This window comes from Sarcophilus harrisii, chromosome 2 (genome assembly GCF_902635505.1).
Source record: "Sarcophilus harrisii chromosome 2, mSarHar1.11, whole genome shotgun sequence".
NCBI classification, from domain to species: Eukaryota; Metazoa; Chordata; class Mammalia; order Dasyuromorphia; family Dasyuridae; genus Sarcophilus; species Sarcophilus harrisii.
The window spans coordinates 634,787,075-634,800,696 of NC_045427.1; the positions used below are offsets into that span (position 1 = coordinate 634,787,075).

The window sequence follows — 13,622 nt, forward strand, 5'->3', positions numbered from 1 at the left end:
TGCTCTATCCAGTGAGCCACCTGGCTATTTCCATGTTATACGTCTAATGTGGTGCGATGTGTAGGGAAGATCAGGAAGTCAAGAAGGTCTGGGTCGAAATCCAGCATCAGATAATTACTAACTCTGTGATCTTTTTCTGTGTCCCATTTATCTCATTAAAAAAAAAGATGGGTTTGGAGTTTATGGCCTCCACAGTCTTGTAGCAATTCTGAGCTCTCTCTTGAAAGTGGGGGGAGGTTACCTTCTTCACAGTACTTGTTATCACTCCCCTGAGATCTCTGCCCACCCCTCCCTACCCAACTGAGGACATGTTTCATCCTAGTTACTATTCTGATCATCTCATTTCTGTAACACTTTATGGTTTAATGGTTTCTTCATAATACCATGAGGTAGGTAGTGCAGGGTGGTATAGCATTCCCATTTGACAGATGAGAAAATTGAGAGTCGGAGAAGAAAAATGACTTTTCTGGGGGCATGCACTTAATATCAGTGATAGGATTTGAATGCAGACCTCCAGACCAATAATCTCCAGATCAAAACTCTTTTTACTTGAGTTAGGACATGTTTCCCAATATCATCTATTCCATACAGGTCCTAGTATTTGAAATCTTTGGGGGGCTCCCACCAGCTAAATCCTGGTTCCTAGTTACGAATCTAAAACACGGCTTAATGAATAGCCTTCCCCCAAGACTGATTCACCCAGAAGGCCTCTATTTGTCTGACATTTCAGCTACTTCAGTGAAGTCTTGTTATGTTTCCATGTTTTAGGGATGACACTAACAAGCTTGGTTGGGGAAGGGACTCAAGGTCACGATGCATGAGGATCAATGGGAGAAGCTGGGAATGATTATCCTGGATAAGGGAAGATGGGGAGGAGAACATATCATTGCATATGGAAGACAGGTCCCACTTTTTAGTGTCAAAGACCATGGGTAGGAAGGATAATACTCTGTAGTCAGAGGACCTGGGTTCAAATTCATCCCCCAAACTTACTGCCTTTGGGTAAGTTTTCTTGCCTATTCACTGAGAAGGTCGGATTTTATGGCCTCTGGGGTCCTTTCCAGGTGGGTTATGAAGTAGGAACAATAGACAGAAGCTGCAGAGAAACAAGTTTAGGTTTGATGTAAAAAAATTTAGTTAACTGATTAAAAATGTTAACCCAAACTGGCTGCATCTCCAGATGAGCGGTACCTCTCATTGGAAGGCATTGGGTTTTTGCTATGATGTAGAGAGGAAACTTGTCGGGCCCAGGTTGGACCAGATGACCTCCAGGGTCCCGGCCACTTTAAAGGCTTTTGGACTCTGTTGTTGAAAGCTTGGCTTCCTTCTCTTAGATTTCTAAAAGCCGATTCTTTTCTTTTAAAGGCTTTCCATTTGACAACCCCTGGCACCTGCGTTTTCGCTGGTCAGGAGACACCCCTTCGGAGCTCCTGCGGAAATTCAGAAACTATGAGATATAAATCTCGTCGTCAACGGAGAGAGAAGCGGAAACAGGGCAGGTGGCCGCCATCTCCTCGATTTGCCCCATTTGGTCCTTTGGTCCCCGTCCCTAACAAAGAAGTCTTTATCCTTTGTGCTTGTGTAGAGAAGAGGATTAGCTCTTACCCTGAGCATCATGCTCAGCTCATGAAGTCATCCCCATGATGTCTGTGCTGAGGGGAAAGTCGGGAAGACAATGACCCCACTTCCCTGCAGGATTCACAAAGCCTGAGATATCTTGTACTAAGAGAAAGCATGGCCTTATGAGTACAAGGACAGTCTTGATGGGGAAGAACTGGATTCAAATCTTGCCTCTGCCCCACCTGGGCTGCATCATCCTGGGAAAGTCTCATTCCCTCTCTGAGTCCCTATGTGACTCTCTTAGATTATAAGTTATAGAAGAGTTGCTAGTGTCCATCTGGGAAGGAAGTTTCCATGTTGCAAAGTCCCCACCCTGATAAAATCACAGGTCTAGATGAAAAAGAAAAAGAAAATTCCGGTGGCTTATATTTGTTCTCCTGTGAATTTTATTTATAGATATACTTTATTATTGCTAGTGTATCCTTGGTGCTTAGTATGTTGCCTTGTATGCAGCAGGAATTAATAAATGTTTGTTGAACGGTGTTTGTTTGTTGAGTATTAAATCTTAAAATACGTTTATGAACATATATTTCATGGGCCTTTTTATAGATTGTTAGTCTATTATATTATATTGGGGCAGCTGGGTGGCACAGTGGATAAAGCACTAGCCCTGAAGTCAGGAGGGCCTGAGTTCAAATGTGCCCTCAGACACTTAGCACTTCCTAGCTATGGGACCCTGGACAAGTCACATAATCCCAAATGCCTCAGGCCCCCCATATATACATACATAAATATATATATTCTATCAATGTTGATTATACAAGAAACATGCCCTTATTCCCAACTTAAATTGCAATGTGGACTTAAAGCCTATGCTAGTGTATCAGTCATTCTAGTCGCTGTCAATAGGTTTTCAATACAGCACATCCTTTAAAATGAACTTCATAGAATCTATTTCCCTATTCTTCTTAATATAGTTGGAACTGTGATTTTTGTCAGTCTGTTAACCTGTTACTACTTATTGATTATGAAAAAGACTAGAAAAGAATCACATACAATTAAAAAACCCCCAACAATTTTTTTGTTTTTATTTTTTATGTGTTTACCATTTCTTTTTAAATAGTATTTTATTTTCCAAATACATGTAAAAATGGTTTTCAACATTCATTTTTGTAAAACTTTGTGTTCTGAATTTTTCTCTCTCCCTTCCTTCCTTACCTCTCTCCTCCCCAAGACAGCAAGAAATCCAATAGAGATTAAATGCCAACAACTTTTAAAAATATATTTTATTTGTTCTCTAATTACATGTTAAAGCAATGTTTTAAAATTTTAAAAAGTTTGAGTTCCAAATTTTATCCTTCACTTCTTCCTTCCTCTCTTCCTTCTCAGAGATAGTAAGCTTCAGATATAGGTCATACAAGTGCAATCAATCACAAGCAATTTTAGAACTTGGAAAAGCGGGAGATTGGAGTACTGCCTGATTCTAAAGGGCCCAAGTCCAGACTTTATAACTGCTGGCATAGCAGGGTACTCTGACCTCCTGCCTCCTCCCCTCAAAGATGAGACTGGTAGCCATCACTCATCTTAGGTTCCTGCCTCTCCCCCAAATGCCCAGGGGATAAGGCTAACCTGGAGAAGATTTCACATTGTAAAAACGATTCAATCTTTACACCTGCCTTTGTTTGTATTTATTTATCATCTACCATCTATCTATCTGTCTATCTATCCATCCATCCATTCATTTATTTATTCATTTATCTATTTATTTATCTGCTTATTTATTTATTCATTCACTCATTCATTCATTCATCTATATTTATTTTTATTAAAGCTTTTTATTTTCAAAACATGCATGGGTAATTTTTCAACATTGACCCTTGCAACACTTTTGTGTTCCAAATTCCCCCCTTCTCCCTAACCCTTCCCCAGATGGCAAGTAATCCAATATATGTTAAACATGTTAAAATATATGTTAAATCCAATATATGTAAACATATTCATACAATTATCTTGCTGCACAAGAAAAATCAGATCAAAAAGGAAAAAAAATGAGAAAGAAAACAAAATGCAAGCAGACAGCAACAAAAAGAGTGAAAATGCTATATTGTGATCCACACTCAGTTCCCACACTCCTCTCTTGGGTTTTTTATTTTTTAATCTCATTTTTATTTTTTATTGTTTAATCTCATCTTCCTTATAATATCTTACCATCTAACTGAGATAAATCAGTTTAGATCTCAAATAAATATCACTAGGATTGAGATTGGGCCGGGCATCCAAGACTTTGCACCTAGGGACTGAAATAAGGGTTTTATAGTATTAATAATTTAAAAAAGCTCTGGTCTCCCACTGCATCTAGGGCCATCTCCAGTCGTCCTCATCTATATCTTGCCACTAGACCCAGATGGCTCTGGAAGAGAAAGGGAGGCAGAGATTAAATTATTTGGCCAGCAGCACACAGGTAATAAAAGTAGATTTCAATTCAGATTTTCCTGATGCCAAGTTCAAAGCTCAAAGCACTGTACCACTTAGCTTTGCCCCTTTCAAGGCACAAAAGTAAGGGGGATAAGCCAAAGTATACTTTGGCAGAAGTACCCTAACCCATTCTCTCCTGATGCCCTCCAACTTTTCATGGTCTTAACCCATTTCTGGGGTTCCTGTCTGGTTTCACCCAGTCTCTGAGCCCAGGTTAGTACCATCTAAATAGCAGGTTTTTCCTTTCATTTGACCTACTTAATTTGATCATTCATTGACAAATTCTTTTTTTAGTCAAAATAACATTTATTTATAATAATAGCTTTTTTATTTTTCAAAATATATGCAAAGATAGTTTTCACATTCATCCTTGTAAAACCTTGTGTTCCATTTTTCTCTCCTTCCCTGTCTCCTCCCCCTGGATAGCAAATAATTCAATATAGGTTAAATATGTGTAATTATTTGGTACATATTTCCACACTTATCATGCTGTACAAAAAAAAAATAAATCAGATCAAAAGGGACAAAAATGAGAAAGGAAAAAAACACCAAGCAAACAACAATAAAAAGGTGAAACTACCACGTTGTGATCCACATTCAGTCCCCACAGTTCTCTCTCTGCGTGCAAATGGCTCTCTCCATCACAATGACAAATTCGACAAACATTTATTAAGCACCTATGATGTGCCGTGCAACTTGAAGACTAGATTGTAGAAAGGGTGCCATTCTGCATTGGGAAAGGAAGTTGCTTATAAGGAACTGTCTTTCTGCATCAAGTGCCATTCACCATTTTGGAGCTGAGGCTACACAGCAAAATTAAAAGCCCCCTTTTTAGTCAATAACATTTATTAAGCACCTTCTGTATGTCAGGCATTGTGCCAAGCCTTCATGATGCAAAAAGAGGCAAAAGATAGTCTCTGCTCTCAAGGAGCTCACAGTCTAATGGAGGAGACAATAAACAAATACATAAAATCAAGTTACTCAGGATAAATAGGAAAAAATCAACAGAGGAAAGCACAAGGATTAAGAGGAGTTGAGAAAGGCTTCCAGATTTTAGTTGGGACCAAAAGGAAGCCAGCAAAGCCTGGAGGCAGAGATGAGGAGGGAGAACTTGCCAGACACAGGAGTCGGCTGGAGAAAATACCCGAAATTTTGATTTGATGACAAGATCCAGCATGTGGGCAAGTGAGTAAATATGCAATGATACAAAGTAATTTCCACAAGAAGAGTACAAGAACTGTAGCAATCAGGGAAGGCTTCATGCAGGAGGTGAAACCTGAACTGTGCTTTGAAGAAAGCTCAGGATTTTATAACATGGAGAAATTGCATCCCAGGCCTGGGGGATCCTCTGTGCAAAACAAGAGATGCAGGAAATGGAATGTCATGCACAGGCGCCAGTTACTAGGTCAGTCGGACTAGAGTGGAGAATATGGGAAAGGAAATGATAGGATAAAAGACTGAGGATTGAAGAAGGTTTTGTGTGTCTGGGCCGAGGAGTTTGCTTGTTTGAGAGGCAATAGGAACCACTGCCAGGAGGTGACATGCAGGTCTATGTTTTACTAGCATCGATTTGTCAGGTTCGTGGAAGGTGGATCGGAGATGGAATTGACTCTTCTCAGCTTCACACTTAGAACTGTGTTGGCCCAGACCTGAATCAATGACTATGCTCGTTATCTGCCCCTTGGACCTGACATCTTGGCTTCCTTTCATTATTCTCCATCCTTTCTAACATTTCCATTGATCAGCATCTATCAGCAAATCTTGTTACCCAGTAGATTCATCATTCCTCCAGCTGACTCCTTGTTTCCACTAATGATTCCTGAAGTCTTTTTTTTTTTGGCTCATCCAGTTAGCCAATTGTGTAAAGAGTAATTATAAAGTTCTCTGTCACCATTCAGGGGCCACATCTTGTGAAGAAGCCCCCATCCCATCACCTGCTTGATTATTCATTGCATGTCCCAATAAAACTCATTATTTTTAATCCCAACCCTTCCCCTCTTCTAAGCTTTCTTGTTTTTTCCAAGGACACTATCCTCATCCTTCTGAATCTCCTTGACCATTCCTAGAAAGAAAACAATCTAGGAAGGTTCTTTCCCCTGATCTAATTATTGGATGTTAGGGTTTTTGCATTTTTAGAGGAAAAAGTATTATAGCTTTTTATATACAAAATATGTGTATGGGTAATTTTTCATCATTGACTCTTGCAAAAACTTCTGTTCCAACTTTTCCCCTCCTTCCCTCTACCCCCTCCCCTAGATGACAGTTAGTCCCATACATGTTGAATATGTTAAAGTATAGGTTAAATATAAATGTTAAATATGTATACATATTTATACAATTATCTTGTTGCACAAGAAAGATCAGATTTATGAAGAAGGTAAAAATAACCCGAGAAGAAAAAACAAAAATACAAAAGTTTTTTATTTTTCAAAACATATGCATGGACAATTCTTTAACATTTGGCCTTGCAAAACCCTATGTTCCAATTTCTTCCCCATTCCCTCATGCCCTCCCCTAGATGTCAAGTAGTCCAATATATGTTAAACATGGTAGAAATATATGTTAAATCCAATATATGTATATATATATTTATACAATTATCCTGCTGCGAAAGAAAAAAAAGAGAAGCAAAATAAAATGTAAGCAAACAACAAGAGTGAAAATGCTATGTTGTGAACCACATTCAGTTCCCACAGTCCTCTCTCTGAGTGTGGATGGCTTTCTTCATCACTGAACAAGTGGTACTGGTTGGAATCATGTCATTGTTGGAAAGAGCCACATCCATCAGAATTGATCATCATATAATCTTGGCTGTTGCTATGAACAATGATCTTCTGGTTCTGCTTACTTCACTTAGTATCAGTTCATATAAGTCTCTCCAGGCCTCTCTAAAATCATCTTCCTGAACATTTCTTACAGAACAATAATATTCTGTAACATTCATATACCATACCTTATTCAGCCATCTTCCAACCGGTGGGCATCCACTCAGTTTCCAGTTTCTAGCTACTACAAAAAGAGCTGCCACAAACATCTTTGCACACGTGGGTCCCTTTCTCTTGCATTTCTCTGATCAATAATGACTTGGAGCACCTTTTCATATGACTGGAAATAGTTTCAGTTTCTTCATCTGAAAATTGTCTGTTCATATCCTTTGAGCATTTATCAATTGGAGAATGGCTTGATTTCTTATAAATTTGAGTAAATTCTCTATATATTTTGGAAATGAGGCCTTTATCAGAACCTTTGACTGTAAAAACATTTTTCTTCCCTTCTAATTTTGTCTGCATTAGTTTTGTTTGTACAAAAACTTTTTTTTAACAATATATCAAAAATATCTTTTTCGTGATCAATAATGATTAAAGGAGAAAGTTAACAAGAAAGTCTCTAAGTCTTAAGTTAAAAGTGATGGTAGAGTTCACTTACCTTCCTGTGAGTAAGAGTAAGAGTAAGAAACAAATCTAACTACTAAGGACTCTGGTTAAAAACAGAAGCTGAAAACATAAGGCATTAACATCCTTTGTCCGGTGGAATTATATATGGCAGTTTCTATACACATGGGATGTGTAAGCTAGGGCATACGAAGACATACTCATATAGGAAGCAAGTATGGAGAGGACACAAATATGGGGGCCACGTCTGTGGGAATTGCTTGTGGAATGGGTGTACATGTGGAGGTACATATGCTAAACATGTAACTGGGGTTACAGCTCAGTTCTACACTGAGATGCCTCCTCACCTTACTATCCCTCTAATCCGCTTCCTCCTGGTTTTTCTTATATATTTTCTGCTAGATGAATTGTTTCCATTAAGTTTGGTCTTTTCCAGACATTATTTTAAATATGTATGCCCAGCCACATATTTATTCTTCCCACTGATGGTTTTGTGTGGTTGAGGGAGACTAGCCCTAGCTGTGTGAGCTCCTACTTTTCTTAATTGAGCTATTTCATTAAATGCCTTTGCTTAGAACTGTTTCCTCTGGCTGACTGACTAGTAAAGGTACACACAAGGTGGGGGCTCCCAAACTATGGTTTTGAGTATTTACAGATAGACCCACATGGTATCTTCAACAGTGGGTGGTTTTGTGCAGGTTATCTATTGTGAATTGGAGGATGCTCCCAGGTATTACAAACAAAACATGAACTAATATTTAATGTGAAATATATGAGATATAGTAGATGAAGAGCTAGTCTTAAGGCTAGAAAAACCTAGATTCAAGTTCTACTTCAGATTGTGCGCTCTGGGTAAGTCATTTAACCTATTAGTGCTACAGGAAATTCTCTAAGGGTATAAATTGCAGAAAAATTACCAACCTGCAGCAGAAAAAGTAGATTTCTCTTCTAGAAGTTCCTTGTACAGATGAAATCACTTATCTCATCTCTGCTTCTATTATTTAATAATCACTACCATTTTCATAGCATCTTCAGTTTTATAAATATCTTTCCCCATAACATGAAAGAGATGTATGATGTATATATAATGTATATAAACAGAGTAAGTGTCATAAATACAGGTAGACTTGAATTCGGATCTTCTGCCTCTAACTCTGTCACTTTCCCCACTCCAACTTGCTGCTGCTTTATTTAAACACAGCTATCATATCCTCACCGAGACTTAGCTAAATGAAATTGCTCCTATCCCTTTCAGTGATCTTAGAAGAACGCCCTTGTGTCTATTCCCTTGTAGCATGAGCTGCACATCTTGGACAAATCTTTGAATTCCTAGTTAATTTCCTTAGTTATGAGATGGAGGGAGGTGCTCGGACAAAAGGACCTTTAGAATTATCTCCAGCTCTAAATTTAAGAATATTTCAGATATTGTTTGACCAAGATGGAGGTTAGAGAAGGATGGTGTCCTTCCCCCCCTTCCAATTTTTATCTCTTGAAAACCATTTAGATCAAAGCCTTATGAATGGAACTTACTTCATATAGAAGTTTATGTAGCCAATAGGCGGAAAAGTTCTGATATTTCATTTTCTTTTACCTCAAAATGGGGCCATTGCCAATGGCCTTGACCTATGGCTGGTGACTTTGCACAGCCCAACCTCAATTAAATCCAATCCACTTGCAAGTCAAGACATCACCCTCCTGATGTTGTTGGTCCTTTTGAGAAGGAAGGACATATAACGATAACCTCAGAGTACTTATATTAATCATTTAAGGCTCTTTTGGGGGAAGGTTTACTTATTTCATTAATTTCCCCACTGGCTTTCTGGGAGGCTTTCACTGAGAGGATTTCTTTCCTCCCCCTTCTTTAGTCATTGCGCTGCTTTTTCTCGTGTTGGTACACATCTTCCTGGCTTGAGGTGATGAAGGGAACTGGGTTAGACAGGATGGCTCACTCACCCACTTTGCCTGTTACTCATGAGGTAGTTGGAGTAAATGATCTCTAGCTTTCTGCAATGAATAACTACATTTCAGAATGATGGGTGAGAAGCTGGCCATGCTCAGACACATGAAGGAGAGTTTCTGGACCCCTTCCCACCTTCCAGAATTGTGTCCTTGAAACTTGCCTGGCAATTTGGCACAATGAAAAAGAGTATTGTATTTGTAGGCAAAGGCCCTGAGTTCAAAACTTCCTCTGCCATTTACTGCCTGAGTGACCCTGAAATCATTTCCTCTTGCTGCCCAAGTTTCCATATTTATAGACTGAAGGGGATGCATTCAGTCTATGGCCTAAGACTTCTCTCAGCAATAATAACACGTGAATACACAATACATTTGATTTTAATTCTGTGAAAGGAGAGAAGAGGAAAGATGAGAGCTGTGTGAAATCTAGAAAATATAAAACCAAAAGAAATGAATAAAATACATAAATTTTGAAAGGCTAATTGGCTGTTGATATAAGAACATAATGAGTTGAGTTATCTTTTAGAAAAAAGACTTCCCCTTTGCCTTATACTTTCAAAAATTTTTTTGCTAAGGCAAATGGGGTTAAGTGACTTGCCCAGGGTCACACAGCTAAGGAAGTATTAAGTATCTGAGGCCAGATTTGTCCTCCTGACTTCAGGGTTGGTGCTCTATCCACTGTACCACCTGGCCACTCCTACTTTCAAAGTTTTAATGAAATTTCCACAGGTTAGAGCTGTCTCTTATAACAATGAATGACAAAAAAAGAAAAAAAGTGAAATTGATCAGCATATGAACAGATCCATCCCTGTCATTCCCCAAATTCTCTACCCTTATTCCCCCACTTCTTCATAAAGGAGGAAGAGGAAAAGATGTCTTTTCAGGTCTCTTCTTTGGGGCTAACCTTGTCTTTATACTTTTGCGATAGTTTCGATTGTTTTCAACAAGATTTTTAAAAAGCATTTAGGATGTGTCAGGAAGTGTTCCACATCTTAAGAAACAAAGAAAAGGAAAAATATTCCATGTTTTCAGGAGGAACAATGGGTATGGGTAGACAACTGACTTGGGGAATTGATGATTTGGGACTCTAGCAAATATTGGTTTTCCTAGCAGGATTGGTGCCAGTTAGAGAATACTCTCATCTCTTCCTGAGCAGTTCAATTTTCAGGCAGGAATCAGTCTGAGAAAGCCTCTTTGCTGGGACCTAGGCTCCTTGATGCCCTTACTCTCACCTTAAACTCAGTCTGAAAGCAAAACTTTCCTTTTCCTTTTTTAAAAAAATAATCATCATCTATACAATTTTCTTTTTTAATTTTAAAGCTTTATATTTTCAAAAAATGCATAGATAATTTCCAGCATTCATCCTTGAAAAACCCTGAGTTACAAATTTTTTCCCTCCCTCCCTTCCCCCTCTCCTAGATGGCAATATATGTTTCCTAGATCCAATATATATTAACCATGAAGCACAGTTTTTCTGATGCTTAACTCAGAGGCAGGAGCATCACAAGGACCTTGGAATCCATACTAGACTAGATGGGAACAACCTCTTGGAACAACTTCGCTCTTTCAGCCTCTGCTTTGGCAATTCCCCTCTTACCCAGCCAGGAGAAACATGGCTCCAGAATGCTCTCCTGGAGCTGATGGACAAAAACTTGGTTGTGTGTTTGTTGAATAGCTTGGAAATATCTAAGACTTTGCCAAAGTCGCCTCCAAAAGGAAATCTGGGTGAGGAGCTGATCTCATTTGTCTTTGTTCCTTTTCATATCCTTTCATTGCTCAAATCTGATGGTGACTTCAAGCTCAATAAGAGTCCAGAGTGCTGATAGCAAGAACCCTTATTCAGGGGAGCCTTTAATTTCCTGATGGCAAACACCATTACCCTTCATAACACAAATGAGACAGCAAGGAGTCAGTGGTGGAAGAAATTATAAAGCTGATACAATCTCTGAGAAAATGATAAAGTGCTGCCCACTGAGCAGCATCAGCCTCCTTCCATATTAGGTTGGCCGATATGCATCAGTGTTGCTGGGTGCTCACTCTTATTGCTGTTCCTTAGCTCTTGTGCTGGCCCTGCCATTGTAGGGAATATTAAAAGCTCGTTCTTTTTTTCATATGTCTCTCTCCAGCTCTGCCTCTTGTCTTATTGTTTCAAAGTCTTTCTGTCACTGATGTCGCGTCTACAAGAGGGTGTTTCTATGGGGAATCGGACTAAGGATTATGGAGATGAGTCTTTTCCTGATTATGGCTCCCTGTGTGACTTATGGCAAATTGCTTGGTAACTGTGAGCTCCATTTACTCCACTAGTAAGTGGAGAGAATTATACTTCCTGCTCTGAAGTTTAATAAGATTATGGCATCTCCCATGTGGACTTTGGAAAAAGCCTTTCAAGGACTAGGGAGGTTTCTTCAGCCATAGCTACAGAAGGAGGCTGGAGATGCACAAATTAATTGTGTATCCCTCAGCACTGCCTCTCCCCCAAAACCCAAACCGAAAAAAATCCGTGCTCTCATATTTAATTAATAAACAATCAATAAGCACTTATTAAGCAGCTACTATGTGCCAGGAAATTCCAGGCAGGAGAATCTAGCAAATACTGGTTTCCCCACCAGAATCACTAGCCAGTTGGGGAACACTATTTCCCCTTTCTTAGTAGCCCAATTTTCCCTGTTAGGCAAGATTGGGGTGATTATAGTTGTTTGGGAAACCCCTCCTGTGGGAACTGGGTTCTTTGATGTCCTCATTCTCACCCCAAACTCTAGTTGAAACTGTAGTTTTATTTAAATATTTATAAAGTGCCTACTCTGTGCTAGGCACTATGCTAAGTTCTGGGCGAACTTACTAAAAGAGGCGAAAGACAATTCCAGCCCTCAAAAAGCTTACACTCTGGGGTGTGACACCTAAAGAAAAATATACAAAGAAAGGTAGAAAGGCCCTAAAATTAAGAGCGATTGGGGAAGGCTTTAATTGTAGAAGCACTTGTGGATTTACCACTCAAGAGTGGATCTACTTGTTCCCTTCCTTTCACCCTCAAACACTTTTGGGAACCATGGAGAACACACAAACTTGTCATTACTGCAGAATCTGAGTCTCTCTAACAGATATTACTATATAGTGTGTATACATGTGCACATGTGTGTACATGTGTGTGCGTATACACATGTGTGTATGTGTGAGTGGATAGGCGGTATTATTAGAACTCAGAACACAGGCTACCTCAGCACCTGGTGGGGCTGAGGCTTTCACACACCCAAATTCTTACTCCTTGCATCCCTATCTCTTCCCTTGCTTCCACTCAAAGGGACTAATGTGGAAAGTGTTTTGCAAACCTTGAAGTGCTATATGAATGTTAGCTGTTATTATTATTACTATTATTGCTTTTCTTGTGCACGGACATACACACACATATACGCCCAGTTGTTGGAACTTCCTTTAGATATTATATTCTATGAACTCTCTTCCTTACACCTCGGCTTCTGATGCTCCTTCTTGCCAGGAGACCAGTGCTAGGATTTGACTTCCGAGGGTCTGCAGGTTTTAGAATGCTAATGTGGGCAGCTTCTGATACTTAGCTCCTGTTTTAGGAACAAATATGAAGTTGGAGGTGGGTTGTGAGGGAGAGGGCAGAGAAAAACAGCATTTCCTCTTTGGTATATGTTCCCATGTCACTTAATCCTGTCTGCCTCAGTTTCTAAATATGCAAAATGGAGAAAGAAATGATAAATTACTCCAGTATCTCTGCCAAGAAATTCCCAAATGGGGTCATGGAGAGTTGGACATGACTGAAATAGGACAATCCTAAGTGCTTTCCAAATATTGCCTCATTTGATGGCATAATGGCGGCTGGATGAGTTGAGTATATCCTTGGAGTTAGGGAAATCTGAGTTAAAATTTTGTCTCATACACTTACTTATCCATTGTGTGGACCAGAACAAGCCACTTAATCTCTCTGAGTCTTAGCTTTTTCATCTGTTAAATGGGTATGTCTATTAAATACTATTATTATTATTATTTTGGGTGAGGCAATCAGATTTAGCTAATAAGTGTTAAGTGCCCAGATTATGGAGCATCTAACTGGTGCCATAGCACAAAGAGCACCAGGCCTGGAGAAAGAAAGAATCCTCTCCCTGATTTCAAAAATGACATCAGACACATACTAAGAACCCTGGGGAAGCCATTTCACTATTTGTAAGAAACCATATTTTATGTTCTAAGGTTCCTTACAGCTTTGAAACCCTACAT

General features: G+C 39.2%; 1 protein-coding gene across 1 annotated transcript in view; it reads left to right on the plus strand.

Moving 5' to 3' along the window:
• The window catches only part of DNAJC12 (DnaJ heat shock protein family (Hsp40) member C12), a 30,629-nt gene extending 28,527 nt beyond the window's left edge, over positions 1 to 2,102 (plus strand). Inside the window, exon 5 of the mRNA XM_003755029.4 lies at positions 1,366 to 2,102. Coding sequence (XP_003755077.1) covers positions 1,366 to 1,460 — 95 coding nt within the window. The 3' untranslated portion in view covers positions 1,461 to 2,102. The remainder of the gene's footprint in view (positions 1 to 1,365) is intronic.
• The last annotated feature ends 11,520 nt before the right edge of the window (positions 2,103 to 13,622 follow it).